The 15,241-nt window shown below is 38.1% G+C and overlaps 1 protein-coding gene across 39 annotated transcripts in view; it reads left to right on the forward strand.

The window, feature by feature from the left end:
• Positions 1-15,241, forward strand: part of LOC112641773 (muscular LMNA interacting protein) — a 261,862-nt gene that overhangs the window by 103,810 nt on the left and 142,811 nt on the right. The window contains exon 1 of one of the 39 annotated variants that reach the window (XM_025419058.3): positions 14,517-14,660. The exons of 37 other annotated variants lie outside the window; for them this stretch is intronic. In XM_025419058.3, coding sequence (XP_025274843.3) covers positions 14,538-14,660 — 123 coding nt within the window. In that variant the 5' untranslated portion in view covers positions 14,517-14,537. Of the gene's footprint in view, positions 1-14,516; positions 14,661-15,241 lie in introns of those variants that run through there. One more of the 39 variants, XM_025419063.3, reaches the window with a different exon arrangement.

Below are 15,241 nucleotides of genomic sequence, written 5' to 3' on the forward strand. Positions count from 1 at the left end.
GGCTATTTATAACTCTGAGACTTGGGGAACCTACGTGGACTCCATGGCCAGAAAAATTTCAAGAATAGTTGTTCCAGGTGAACTGCCTGCTGCACTCCAGGCCACCGCCACAAGGAATGACTTTGAGCAAGTCATTTAACTTTTTGTACCTTAGTTTTCCTCATCTGCAGTATGGGGATAATATCATATCAACCTTCCTCCCCAGTTTTTATTTTGAGGCCCAAATGAAAGAAAATAGTGAAAGCTTCTTGAAAGATCAAAATGATACATGCAAAAAGATTGTTTAAAAAATCTCCCTATTTGTCCATCTGATATAGTTTTTCCTTTATTTTTTAAAAAATAGGAAGACATGAAAATGATTATTTGTGCTTGTTCTTGTATTATATCTGAAGAGATAACATTAGTAAGAGCAAAGATTATATTTGCTGGTTATATTTTTTTCATACACATTAAAATAAATGGGGCTATTAACATGTTTATATGTGCATCTTCTAAAATCATTTTGAATAATAGCCAGGGGTACACTTATCACACTCAGGGTCATGGTGATGAAGAGCAGATGGGTAGACCTAGGATCTAACCCTGCCCTCCATCTGCTCCCTGTGTGACCATGGACCGTATACTCAACCTCAAACAGGCTTGGTTTCCTCATTGGAGAAATGAGGATGCTCCTGCCAACCTCACAGCACTGGAAGGATATTTACAAAGTAATGTAGGGGTTGGTAGACTAGTGCTAATTTGCCACCCCTGGCCCACCATCTGATTTTATAAATAAAGCTGAATGAGAACACAAGCAAGTCCATTGATTTGCATACTTTTTATGGCTACTTTTACCCTACAATGGCAGTCGTGAGTGGTTGTAACAGAGATGGTATGATCCAAAAAGCCTAAAATATTTGCTGTCTGGCCCCTTACAGAAAAAGTTTGCCAACTCCTGAGAGTTATCTGATGAAGAATGTAAAGCACTTACTGTTTCTGCTACATGGCAAATGTGCCAGGATAATTTTGCTGTATCTATGGCCTAAATTTTCTTTTTCTTTTCCCCTAGTATCAAAATTAATTTTCAGGAAAGTATCTGAAACTTGCTCTAAGGTAAAAGAAAGAAGCTCTAGATGTTCTAGGCTTAATCAGCAGGTATGGGGAGGTATTTACAGGGGAAATCAGACTTGTTCTTTGTCCATTTCTGCAGAAATGATCACTAATCTATCACACTTCATTATTTCATTCCTGACAACTCCTTTGAAATTGTTTATGGAGTTTTCATGAAGGATTTTTGTTTTTTCCTAAGAACACACTATCAGCGGTGTGCCAGACACCTTCACTGGGATGAGTCTCTGTGATGAGTCCTGGTCATTTTCTTTTTCTTTTAGGTTTCTTGGAAAAATATGTTTGCCTTGTCTGAAGGTTTTTGTTGTTGTTGTTTTTAGATTTACAAAGGTAAGAAAAGGAGAAGAAATAATTTCATGTTTGTGTTTGTATTCCTAACTCCTGTGCTACAGTAAGGTTTCCTATAAAGCAGGTAATTTTGCTATCCCTTTGGCCTAAAAATTGTAACCCATTCTTACCACCCATGGAGCCCAGCTATATCTCAAAGTAAATTAGACTCACTCAGAAATTCAGCATCTGTTTCTTCTCCCAGTTATAAATTCAGAAATAGGATCTGTATCTCCCTTTAAAGCAGTTTCCCTAGCAACTAAACCACTCTTATATGATCAGAGCCGTTTGTCACTTTTGAAGTTTGACTTTCTGTCAAGGCCTTCTGGCTTAGGGTGATGAAGAAAACAACATCCAAACACAAACATTTCAAAAACACTCACGTGGGGAATTACAAATGGCAACAACATTTAGGTGACTTTTCTGTAGATTGTGTGTCAGTCCCTATCACTGCCACCCTCCCTACGCACTGGTGAAGATAGCGATCTCTTGAAGTAGCTATCTTTGTAACAGAGAAACAGATGGGAGTGAGTCTTAAAGTGGCTAAATTACCATAAAGATATATTCTGGGAAGCAGCGGGTAGACAAAGATAGGGGCAGATTTGCAGCAGGCAGCCACACAACGTGAACTCACCTTGTGATTGTTCAGTCCCGCTTATCTGTAGGCTAAGATAAAAGTAGCGGTCACAACTCAGCTGCATGGTTGGAACACAGACTTTTGCACCTTCTGCTCATAAAGGGCCGGGATAACGTGAGAGGATGGTGGGTCTTGGCTAAGTCTCGACTGGCTCTTCATTTATTACTTTTAATATTGAGCCCTGGTACGTTTTCCCCCTGACCTGTTTGCCACTGACCAGAGTCAGAACCTCATGCAATTCTGGGTTTCCTTTACCTGAACAATCCTCTTCCAGCTCCTGCATCTGATGTTAACTAGAGTGCACTGGGGGTGGACCGGGTTTGGGGCAGGAAAGATGAATGGGTAAACAAAAAGTTAACTGCTTTCTTGTGTCATTTTCTACTGACCCCTTTGCAAAGGGATGAGAGAAACTTATGAGACATTTAGCAATGTATGAGACTCCTAGAGACGCCCAGGGGAGCTTGGAGGGAAAGAGAATTGGGATGTAGGAGAGGAGGATGGAAACAACAGAGGAAGCTTTGTCCCCTCATAGTCAATTTGCTTTCCTGATCTCAAGATGACTGGCAGGTTTTCTTCCTTGGAAGATTGTCCCCAAGATCACAGTGTGCCTCCCAGGAAGCGAGTCCATGAGCAGCTCTCTCCCACTGGCTCGTGCTTCAGACAGAGTGTGTCTGAGGCCCTGGCGCATGCATCTAGCATGGAGGGAGGTGTTACATGCAGTTCAGTGAAAAAGGCGTGTTCTGCAACACAAGGGACTCTACCTTTTGCAAAGTCAGTGCTTATTCCAGGAAGCAGAAGAGAAATGTTTTGAAAAGACATTTTTCTTATGAAGGAAACTTTTAAATGCCTGTCATAGGGCATGAGTGGGTTCATCTTAGGAACTTCATACAGATTATATTTTTTAGGTTAGGCAAAGACTATGTTTTCATAAAGTATCCTGTAAATATTTATCACATACCTATTTTAGGGAAGAGAAGCATAAAATCCAGACCCAGGGTGGTGGTCACAGAGACGTGGTATCCAGCTTCCTCTTCGAGGCAGGTCTTGCTGCCAAGCTGTAGGAAGTGTGGCTGGCAGACAGCCTGCAGCTCTGACCTCCTCCCAGGTCCACCTCGTCCTGGAGAGATGCTTCACTGAGGTCATACCTTTCCAGCGTGGCTTTCTGTGGGGTGAAAGGCTGACCTCTTTGGCTGGATATGGGATGCTTTCATAATAATATTGATTCCTCAGCTCCTGTCAAGAATAGCCCAAACTCTGTCCAGTTTGTATCATGGTTCAGCTTCTTCCTCTGCCCGGTCCTGCTTTTGCCCATGTCCCTCACCAATGTTCATCTCTCATAAATAACTGGTACCCTGAACTTTGTCTTAGGATCTGCTTCTGGCACCCCAGCTTGCAACACCTGATTATTAGTGATCTTACAAAAAATTCAAAACATAAGATTCTCTTACGGGCATAAATGATAATATGGAGCAGAATATAAATGCTACAACCTTCTATGGAAGGGAGAGGGTTAAGTGCTTAAAAATTAGATCTAGGTTCATGGTAGGTTGGAACCTTTTTGGTTCCGCAAACCGAGATACTTGGGGGGTGAGGAGAGAGCCATGTAAATGAAGCAGTCTGAGCCAAAGCAGCTTGGGACACTGTGAGGGAACTGGCCTGGCTAGAATGAAGGTTGCACATGAAGTGAGAGACATTGAAACGTTAATTCACTTAGGTTAGACCTGGCTGTAGACAAGAAAGAAACTTCATGATGGATATTTACTTCTCTCTCACATGACCAAAAAAAAAAAAAAAATCGAAGCGTATCAGTTCTTATGTTGATTTGGGACTTATTCTGCTAATTCATGTGTCATTCTATCATCTCCAGTGTAAAGCTTTTATCATGAGGGTCTAATATGGCTGCTAGAGATCCAGCTATCACATCCAAATTACAGACAGCAGGGCAGCACCGGTGGTGCAGTGGTTTAGCGCTGCCTTCAGCCCAGGGCCTGATCCTGGAGACCCAGGATCGAGTCCCATGTCAGGCTCCCTGCATGGAGCCTGCTTCTCCCTCTGCCTGTGTGTTTGCCTCTCTCTCTGTCTCTCTGTGTCTCTCATGAAAAAATAAGTAAAATCTTAAAAAACAAAAAACAAATTACAGACAGCAGGATGGAAGCTGAAATCAAGAAGGACATGCCACATCTTTTTAAGGAGATTTACTTCTAATTGTATCTCATTGACCACAGCTTAATCACATGGCCAAACCTACCATTAAGGGAAGCTGCAGTATATAATCTTTAAACTAAGAAGCCAGGTAGGTGGCTCAAAAGTTTTTTTTGTTACAGTTGAGGAAGACGTTACCATATTTTACTTCAGATGATGGAAACAAGTGAGACAGTATAATAAGAAGGCTAAAGTATGTTGTCTTGAAAGTGATGGTGGCAATCAAACATTTCTAGAACTTACAGAGGAGTTGTTTCATATATGTGTGTGGAATGTCAAAATGTTTTGGACATATTCAATTGGACGTTAATATTAATAATCATCTAACATATGTTGAGTGTTTTTTCTGTGCCAGTAAGTATGTCAAATGCTTTACACCTGTTGTATTACTCAGTGGAGACTATCAGGTAGGTTTTCTAGATGATCTATTACAAATGAGGAAACGAAGATTTCGAGAAATTATGAAAATAGATTAAGGTCATGCAGCTTATAAATGTCAAACCAGGCCTCAAAACCATGCTTGTCAAACTCCGCAATCCAACCACCTGTATGGTGGTGCTTGTATTAGAACCAGCACTTAGAACATTGAAGAGGGGAGAGAGGGAGCAGTGGAGACATACTTGGAGAGCCAGCCAGCCTTCTGGAGTGTTGAAATGACAGAGTATAGGACCACCATCAGGGAGGAGGAAACTCAGGGCAAAGAAAAGAGGCATTAAGTGCTGAATCTCCTGGAGGCAGAACCAGGACAAGGAGCCTCCGAGAGGGCCAAGAGAAAAGCTCTTTTGATGATGAAAAGAGCCAACAATGTTTACAACATAGAAATTCAGAAAAAAGTCAGTGATTTGAGCAGTAAGAGATCATTCATTGATTATCCTTAAGATTGTTGGAAGTGAGATATGAGAATGGGTGGAGGAAGGTTGGAAATAATGAATGAACTACTTAAACATATATGGTCACCCTATGGCTAGTAATAGCTGATAATAACAGTTAATATTTATTGAAAGCTTACTCTATGCTAGCTCCTGTTCCTAGGACTTATGTGTGCTAATTTATATAACCACATCCCTGTGACGTAGCTACTCTCATTATTCCTATTTTACAGGTGAGAAAATAGAGGCAGTGAGAAGTTAGGTACTCTTTCTGGCTGCTGAGTTCATGGTTAGTACTCTAGAAAAGTCAAAGGTTTCTTTAGAAAGTAATGAATTAGCACAAGGCCAGAGATTTTTTTTTTCCGAGATAAAAATCTCATGTATATCTTCAAAGGAAATGTTAAATGTACTTGATTATTTATTTTTCTTTACTACAAAAAACTGTTTGAAAAAGAAATAGTTTTATTTTTTCTTATGTCAGTTTTTAAAGGAAAATATTTTTAAAAAATAATCGGAGTTAAATTTGAAATCCTGAGGGAAAGTGTATTGTATTTTTACTAGTAAGCTTATTGAGAGAATTGAAGTGATACATTATGGACCTTGGTAAATGTCTTCAGAAAGAAAGAGGGCATTTTATCTTTACAAGAAAACATTTTAGTAACTCTGTACTGGGACAATGATGTTTTTGTGTGTCTCAAATTCCTTTTGCCTACAGACTGCTGGATGGAATGTCATTAGAACCTCTAGAACTTATTATTTTTGCATAGTTTGAAGCCTTCCCCATCTCCCACACAGTCACATGTTGATTTGAAGAAAACAAGTATATATATATATATATATATATATATATATAGCGGTACATGATACAGTATGGGCAGCATATTGGAATCTAAGACTTACAGATTGCCTGCCTGCTCAGCGTCCCTAACTCTTTTCAGGTAACCTGGCTTATTAATGTCAATACATGCTTTCAAAAGATTGAGAAGTGATTCTGAAAATATTTTTTACTAGAAACACTATAGTTATATTTTTGAATAAAATAGTATTGTGATATTAAAAAAATAAAGACTCTTGGAAAGGGATTCTGTGTAGAATGTGCTGATAATTAGAATAGGCAGATTTGAAGGGAATGGGTTTGCCTTTCTATATAGACTTATCAATTAACAAAATCATAAGTGAAAATAGCTTCCTTATATTCAGAGATGTAAATTATAAAGGCAAAAACAATAAAATTGATCAGAAAAAATAAAAATACTGATTTTAAAGAAAAATACTTTGGAGAAATATTCAGCAAGAATATTTTTGTGAAATTTTAAAATGATGGTTATGTAACTGGCATTTATTGGTTTAAATATATAATTAATGTAAGATTGCTAGTCACTTTGGGCAACTCAATATTATGTCATACAACTAAAGCAATAGCTAATCATTATTGAGATTTTGTCAGATAGTAGACATCATGTTGGGAACGTTCCATGTATAATTTTACTTAATTATCACAAAATCTCTATGGGTGAGATAATCTAGTTCTTTTATGGAAATTAGGGAGCTATTTTTCATTGCAATTTCTTTTAATAGTCTCTTTATTTTAATCTATTGGCAAATTTGATAAATAGGCCAAGTGCTTTTTTTCAGGTAAAAAGGTTGCTATTTCAATTTATCTTTTGTGATGTACAAAATACCTTTAAATGATCTATTTTATTGACTTGAAATGTTTGCTTCTTATATCTTGCATATTACTTCATCACATACTGGGAGAAGTAAATAAAAATCTTTTCTTCATATCAGTTCCTCTACTGCTTCTTAATTTCTCACCTGTGAAAGACTAGCCATTTCTGACCTAGAAAGCCTTCTATCATCTAATGTAATGTAGTCAGAGAAGTGCCAGGAGAAGGTTGGATTACAGTTGCATTACTACTAGGTAATGTGAGTTGTGGGGAGAAATGCTCTGTGTTTTGCCTTCTATTTCTTTATGCTTGACCCCTAGCACCTTTATTTCTTACCTCTTATTTTCTGAAGGGTAGGCATATACTATCAATTCTTTTAACAGTCACATATTAGTATCTACCAAATGTTAAATGCCAAGGATGCCATGGTGATCCAAGGCATCATTAATTCCTGTCTTCATGGAGGACTGTACAGGAGCCTGGGTCTCAGTACACCTCTCATCTTATGGGAATATATTGTCCTTGCCATCAACTGGGTTTCCTTTGGATGAAAATTACTAAGTGTCAAACCTAAAATCAAAAGGAAACACCATCTTAATATAATCTGATTCATGTGCAATTCTTTACCCACTCAACTGATCATTTACAATGCATATGCACTTTCATTGTAGGTGACCTTTCAGGAGCACCTGGGTGGCTCAGTTGGTTAAACATCATGATCTCAGGGTCCTGGGATTGAGTCCCATATGGGATTCTCAGTGGGGAGTCTGCTTAAGAATTCTCTTTCCTCTTCTCCCCCTGCCCTCTCCAGCTCAAATAAATATATAAATCTTAAAGAAAAAGATAATCCTCAGTTTAAGTGGTGATGACTTCTGGAGGATATGGAGCAAATGTGGGATCTATTAACTGACCATATGACTGTCATGTAACTTCTGATGAAGCTGGTTTTGAGCATTGAGGCAAGCCACAGGGTTTGTAAAATATCTTTTGGATGATACTAGATGCAGGCCAAGATGGTTAAAATTCAGCTTTCTGTTTTGTTTTGGAGTTGAGGGGAGAAAGGGGAGGAAATTGGGCAAGTAAACATGACAGTATTTTGATACTTGTGTAACATAGAAACTTTGTGTTAGACTTCATTTGTTTTATCCATCCTAAAAAGAAAGAGAGAAATTATATATATTGTGTGCCTTCTGTGTGTTGAGTAATACTCTAGGGTCTTACATGTCATCTCATTTAATTTTCACATTTACCTCATGAGATTTGGATCCTTTTATCATGTCTATTTTATAAATGAAAAAGCTGAAGCTCATGGAATTTAAGTAACTTACATAATATCATCAGTTAATTATAGTAGATTTATTATTTGAACCTGATTCTGACTCCAAATTCTATTGTTTCCATTAATAGAATTAGGTAATTAATGGTGTAAAACATAAGTTAGAGCTCATATGTTGTTTGAGATATTTTTGAAGATATTGTCCATTAAATGTATTGAAATACTTGTCACAAAGCATATTTAGTCATATTTAAATATTCAACAATATTTTTCTGTGTCTACATTGTATTATCCATATTGAAATTTATGTAGCTTTAACACTTAATACACAGTGACAATATAATGTATTTTCTGGTGATAACTCATTTCCATTTTAAAGTTATGTTGCAAAATAAGTATGCATTGCTTTTATATTTAGAGCTGACATAGAGACAGTAAGAGAATAACAGCTCTAAAAGGCAGAAAAGTCAGGATATGTAGCCACATTTTGAGAATGAATACTGGAGGCTTGGAGGAAATGTTCATTATTGCCCAGTTCTTCTGGGTAGAAACAATGTCCTGTCCTACTGCCTTTCTTACCACTTTTCTATGAATGAGTGTCTATCTCTAAGGTAAGGCTGGCAGAAGCAGTCAGCAAATAAGAGTCAACATTACCCTGGGTTCTAGCCAGGCAGACCCAAGTTCAAATCCAATTGCATCATCTGCTGGTTGAGCAAGTAATTTAACTAAGTCTTATTTTTCTTGTCTAATGGACATAATGATTCACTTGCTGGTTTTGTAGGAAATACAAGAAATAATGTATGTTAAGTACCAAGAGCTGCATCACATCAAACTTGTTCAGTGGTGTTACATGTGTCATATGTAGGATAAGATATGTTCTCAGGATGAGTGGGTTAAGTGTGTGAAGTAGCCAGGGTGACAGTCTATGACTGTGAGAAGTGAGAGGGGAGATCTCAACCAGAGATGCTTTATTCGATTTTCTTCATGCAGCCTAGATCCTGGCACACCCTTCTATGCTGATTCCTTCCATACACTCTTAAGAGTCACAGCTTTGACGTCCAGTATGGGTTGCTATTTTTATATGTGCTCTATCTGCAAAGAAATAAAAGTATACAATGATTAAATTACGCATATTTCTCTATGAGTCTTGATGCTGTATGTTCCTTGAAGAGAGAACTATCTTTTGCCTTCCCTAGGTCTTCCATACATTTATCATGAATGCACATAATCATTCATTTATTGTATGGACATTTATTGATCCCCTATTATGTGATAGGCACTATATTAGGTACTTTGGGTACAGAATAGAACAAAATAGAAATTTCCCATTGTCCTAGTGCTTATGTTTCAATTGGGGAGCCAGATACTAAGGAATTCACTATATAATCATGTAATTTTAATAGCAGCAAATGCTATGAAAAAGTAGAAGGTGCTAATGGAGTGTACAGAAGGAGGTTGTATCTAACCTATGGAATCAGGGAACGAGTTGTTAAGTAGTGATTTTATGAAGTATATTGCATTTCAGAAATTGTGTTACCCTCATGATGCAAATTAAATTGATTCATCATGGATCTGAGTTTCCTAGGACTCAGCAGGGTGAAGAGGAGCTAACTAGGGAGGATAATGCTTTCCCCCACCCCTACCTTTCAGACTTAAGAGAGTTCCAGTTTGTGTGATAAGTTCTATGGTCATAAATAAGAAAGTCAAAGAGATCAAGGATCTGCCTTGGGTCACACAGCTAATAAGTGGTGGGGGATATCACACCAGTACTCTCTGACCTATAGCCCATGTTCTCATTACTATTACATGGAAACACAATTAGTTATTCTACTCTTATACTACTCTCTATTTTATTCTTCCAATCAAAGTTAGGTAGCCCAAGATGAAACTAACAAAAACTGGCTTTCTGATGTCTTTGTTCAGTTACTCTGCTAAGGGTCATGTATTTCTATAAATTACATGGGTTAAGATAAAATAGAAACTATGTGTAGTAAGTTGTAGTTACTTTCTTGATATGCATGTCTTTTTACTTATATTTAGTCTATTCTTTATGTTGCCCAAGTATGAGGAAGCTAATTTAAAATGTGATTGATTTGGGGGATCCCTGGGTGGCGCAGCAGTTTGGCGCCTGCCTTTGGCCCAGGGCGTGATCCTGGAGACCCGGGATCGAGTCCCACGTCGGGCTCCCGGTGCATGGAGCCTGCTTCTCCCTCTGCCTATGTCTCTGCCTCTCTCTCTCTCTCTCTCTCTCTCTCTGTGTGACTATCATAAAAAAAAATGTGATTGATTTGGAAAGTCAAGATGTGAGTCTAGTGACAAAACATTGGTACTTGGTCTTTTCTTCAACAAGATCCCCTGTGGGAGAGGAAGTCCATGACTTGCCCTGGTGGGCAGAGTCCAGGTGTAAATAGTTTAGAGTATTAAAAGTAATCAATTATATTATTTTATGTTTGAGCCATTTTGGACACAGTTTTCATCATCCTCTAAACTGAGTAATACAGATAAAATTTTTATCCATAGCTTATGATGATGATTTTTTTTTTTTTTTTTGATGATGGCTTTTAAGGGCACTCTTCACACAAAAATATAACTGAACATAAATATCCACAAAGAGATCACGGTCAATAAGTTTATTGGACAAATATTTACTGAGTAGTTCATATATTCCACATACTATTCTAGCTGCTAGGGAAATAATAACAATCCAAACAAAGTCCTTGCTCTCATGAAGCTTAAAATCCAATGACAAAATCAGATAATAAACAAGCATTAGGGGCTGGTTAGTGCTCTGGAAACAAATAACATGGGCTAAGGGGGACAGGGAGTGCTAGCAAGAGGTTAGAATTGGGGTAATGATTTTATGTAAAGTAGTGAGGAATGTTTTACAGTTGAAGTGACATTTGAGCAGAGATATGAGGAAGTGAAGGAACTCATGAGTCTAGGAAAAACATTCTAGGGAGTGGGACTGCTCTAGGAATGCAGAGAAATCGCTGCAGATAGAGCTGAGGGGAGCAAGGAGGAGTGAGTAGGAGGGGCCAGATCATGTTGGCTGTGGGCTATTGTAAAGATATTGGCTTATCCTCTGGGTGACAAAGGAAATCATTGGAGAGTATTGCATGGAAAAATGGCATTGTCTGACTTCTGTTTTAAGGGTTCAATCTTGCTACTGTGTGGCAAATAACCATAGGGAAAGGTGACAACAGATCTGGTTCCCAGGAAGCAGATTCTAAGGTGGAGTTAGCATGCTGGAAGTTTACCCTCATGGATATGCTCTAAGGAACACCTGTGGGAATGGGAAGGAAGAAACATAAAGCAGAGAGAGAACTGGACTGCAATGCAGACCCAGCAAAAGCTTAACTGACCTCATGAGGAGCACTGAATTTGGGATCACTTTTTAGAGTTACCCTAAATTGGAAGGAGAGTGCCAGTTCTTTATATGAGTGTATCAAGTAGCCATTAGATGAGAGCTACCTCTGAGGAGGAGGAATGGCTTTGGGCAAGGAGGTTTATTCAGCTGAGAGAACTTTTGGAGAGGACAGAGAGCTGAGCACAGTTACAGTACCTCCAGCAGCAGGGGAATAGTCGTTTGGCTTGAAGGGAGGTATGGGTTGTTTATCAGCATAGCTGATATAGGAGGCGAAGAGGAAGCAGGGGGATTCATTAGAAGGAAGTGATTTTGCAAGATGATTGTAGGTTCTGCTCTAGGATGTTAGAGTAGAAGTAGTAAGGTATAAACATTTTCTGGACTTATTTTGAAGGAAGATATACTGATAAATTAGTGTGGGGCATTATGATAAAGTAAAATTATTGGCATATTTGCTAATACTGATATATTGATGGAGGATTATGGAAACAAAAAAAAATTGATGTGACCCCATCATTTTTAGCCTAACCACTGAGAAATAATTATACAATTATATGTTGAGGTGGGGGAGGTTAGGGGCATGTAGTGGGCAACAGTTTCAGGAGAAAGATAAATAATTCAGTTTCAGATGTTAATGAGATATCCAAGTGAAGATATCAGTTGGATTCATGAGTGGATTATCCAGGGAGGCCATTCAGGCTGGGGAAATAAATTTGCAAGTCATTGGCTTATAAATGTTCTTTAAAGTTATAGAACCAGATGCGACTATCCAAGGAGTGACTTCTGGGCTACTTCAAACCTAAAGGGTAGGATGGCACAACGCAAACTGAGCAGGAGTGTTTAGGGGATAGCAACAGAACAAAAAGGAAATAGTTTGCTAGAAGCCAAGCTGAGAAAGTGAATTCAACAAGGGGAGGGTGATTACCAAAAACTTATTCCTGATGGATAAATGTTTCTTACCATTGTCTCTTTTCCCTTCAAATTCTACCATGTATAAGGCCTGTTACTCTTTTCTGAATATCTGACTATGTCACAGTTTCACTTAGGTGCTAGGTTTCCTCAATACTTTGAAGCTTCTAGTGTATTTGAATTAAGGAGAGTTACCAGTATTCTATTAACTAGGAGTATAAACCCCAAAGAAGAAAGAATCTATGAGTACAGTAGTACCAGGAGTAGAAGCAACCCAGATGAAGCCAATAAAGATGCCTGATAAAGATGAGGCCAAACTTAGGCTGTGATAGAATCTCACATATTTTTGATGAGAGGTCAGAATTCACTTTATAATACAGTCAATTCTGAGTCTGTGAATTGATATGGTCCTGGTTAGGATCCCTAGAATAACCTATTGTCCTAGATACAGGGAACCAAACTCTTGGTAATTCCCATTTTCAGAGAAAATATACCACCTAGAGCTAAAACAGAATGAGAAATGTGCCAATGTTGATCACTGGAAACAGGAACTGAGAACTCAGAAGCTATAGGAGTGAAATCTTACCAGGAAGATGAGACTACTTCCCCATGCGGTCTGTATTCAGCATATCACCTTGCACTATCCTCTGACTTCACTGGCGACCACCGTAACTTCTGTCTCTTTCATGAGACTGTAATGCATGTTGAGAATAAGTTCCAAATCTTCTTTGTCTTCATGTCTCTCAGAGCTTAGAATAGTGCCTGGTACTCAACAGATGTTTATGAAGATAAACGGGATTTCTAGTACCTTCTTTCATCAAACACGGGTATAGGAACAGACAAATGGATGTCTGAATAGCTTGGGCAGCTGGATCTGTTCAATCACATGTTTCTTGGCAAACTTTTGTGTGCTAATCTATTTTTTTTCTCAAATTTGTTTCCCATGTCAGGAAGAGAGACTATTTGTTTTATACTGTTTATTTTAAAAGCAATATCTGAAGAGTCTTTTGGCCAGAAGTTACTGCAGTAATATATATTTAGTAAGAAGGTGAAAGACATCCTACTTTGGCCATCAATGATGCCAAAATTTAAAGAAAATTTGAATTATATTTGTCGCAAACTTTGACAAATTTTATTTTCTCTTGGAAAAAAGATTATTCAAGAGATTGTTTTGTATTGTTTAGTGGGAGAGAGATGATTGAAAAGTTTGTTTTTATACAAAAAGATGGAGAAATAAAAGTGTATGTTTATGTGATGCATGATTGACTTAACCTAATTGAATAAATGTCTACATTACACTGTGAAAAGAAAGGTTTGTGTTTATAAATGTTTCAGGGTCTTGGGTAGACCCTAGGCAATGTTCTTACCAATAGGAAAAGTCATTGTAATTGGAGGATAGATGCTCTCCTCCTTCCCACCCCTCCATCCTGTGTAAGTAACTCACTTGTTTTTCATCATCCAGGACTGGGGCCTGTTTTTGAACAGGTGCCATCATTTTCTATTCAAATGAGGATGGTTTCTATAGAAATTGTCCTGAATGCATGTGCTCTTTGAGGCTATATGTAGTTACTAACCAGATGGCTGAAGCATGCTGTTATAATGCATGACCATTATGTTTTTTTTAAACTAACAATTAATACTTCTATCAATATAACAAATAGTTGCAACACCAACAATTATTAATAAAACCAAGGAAAGAAAATGACTAAGGTTGCCAATAAGACACAGAGCCAAATAGCAAAATAATGGATTAATTTAATTGGTTCTCATGTTATAAAATGATTCAAGGAAGAATTCAAATAGGGCAAAAGATAGGGGCTGAGATAGCAAATATTTCTAAAAGCAATAAATATTGCTTTGGGGGAAGGAATAAGAGAGAAAAGACCAGAGGGAAGACAGAATGAGGTATTGGGGAAGAGCTTGGCGATTGTTTGAATCTACTTGGAATGAACAGATAGAACTATTGACAATGGACTGAATTGCTGCTGCCCCAGGGAGCAACTGATTAGAACTGTGTGAGATGAACTATGTGATCTCCAGGGCTTGCATGATTTCACCGTAATCCTTGCAAGATCCCTGTGAGATAAGTACTATTCTTATCCACATTTCATAGGTGAAAGGACTGCCTTTGGGTCGGTCCTGCAGCCAGTGAATGATCAACTCTAGGGTTTCGTCCTTTATGACTCTACTTGCTGCGTACTGCTGTTCTGATAGGTACCTTCACTCAAGTCGGGCATCAACTGGGAGCTTGTTGGAAACACAGACTCTGAGGGCCCATCCCAGAACTCCTCAAGCTCTCCAGGTGGTTTATGCATAACGTTGGAGAACTTCAATGTGGAACTTTCTTTCCTTTTCTTATTTTTGCTTTGTATTTCTATTATTTGCATATGTTTTCGATTCTCAGTTGGATTGTAAACTCTTTGAGGGTGGGGAGGGTGTTATATTTTCTTTTGAGTGTCCATAAATATACGTATCCTAGAGAAAGGCATATAATTTGTCTAATGATGTAACAGCACTTCTGTTCAGAAATTTAGACAATTTTCCAGGTCAAAAAGTGCTGTGTTATTTGGAAGAATTTTTGCCAGTGTGCTAGTAGAATCACTTTTGGCAGTTATTTTACTTGTAATGTTTCCACAAATTCAGGCTTTTGATAAAGTTGAAAACGTTAAGAGGTATATAATCCAGGTCCTAAAATAAAATCTTCACTCCTTCTCATAGCCTTCGGTCTGTAACCAGCCCTGGGGCTGCAACATCTTTCATTGCCAAAGCACAAATATAGATATTTCAGATTTGGAGAAAAATCAATACTTAAAAAAATAGAAATACGGAAAGCTGAAGACTCCAATCAATTTCATGTGTGAAGTCTTGAGGTTTGTTCGTCTG

Source organism: Canis lupus, chromosome 12 (assembly GCF_003254725.2).
Source record: "Canis lupus dingo isolate Sandy chromosome 12, ASM325472v2, whole genome shotgun sequence".
In the NCBI taxonomy this organism is placed as follows: Eukaryota; Metazoa; Chordata; class Mammalia; order Carnivora; family Canidae; genus Canis; species Canis lupus.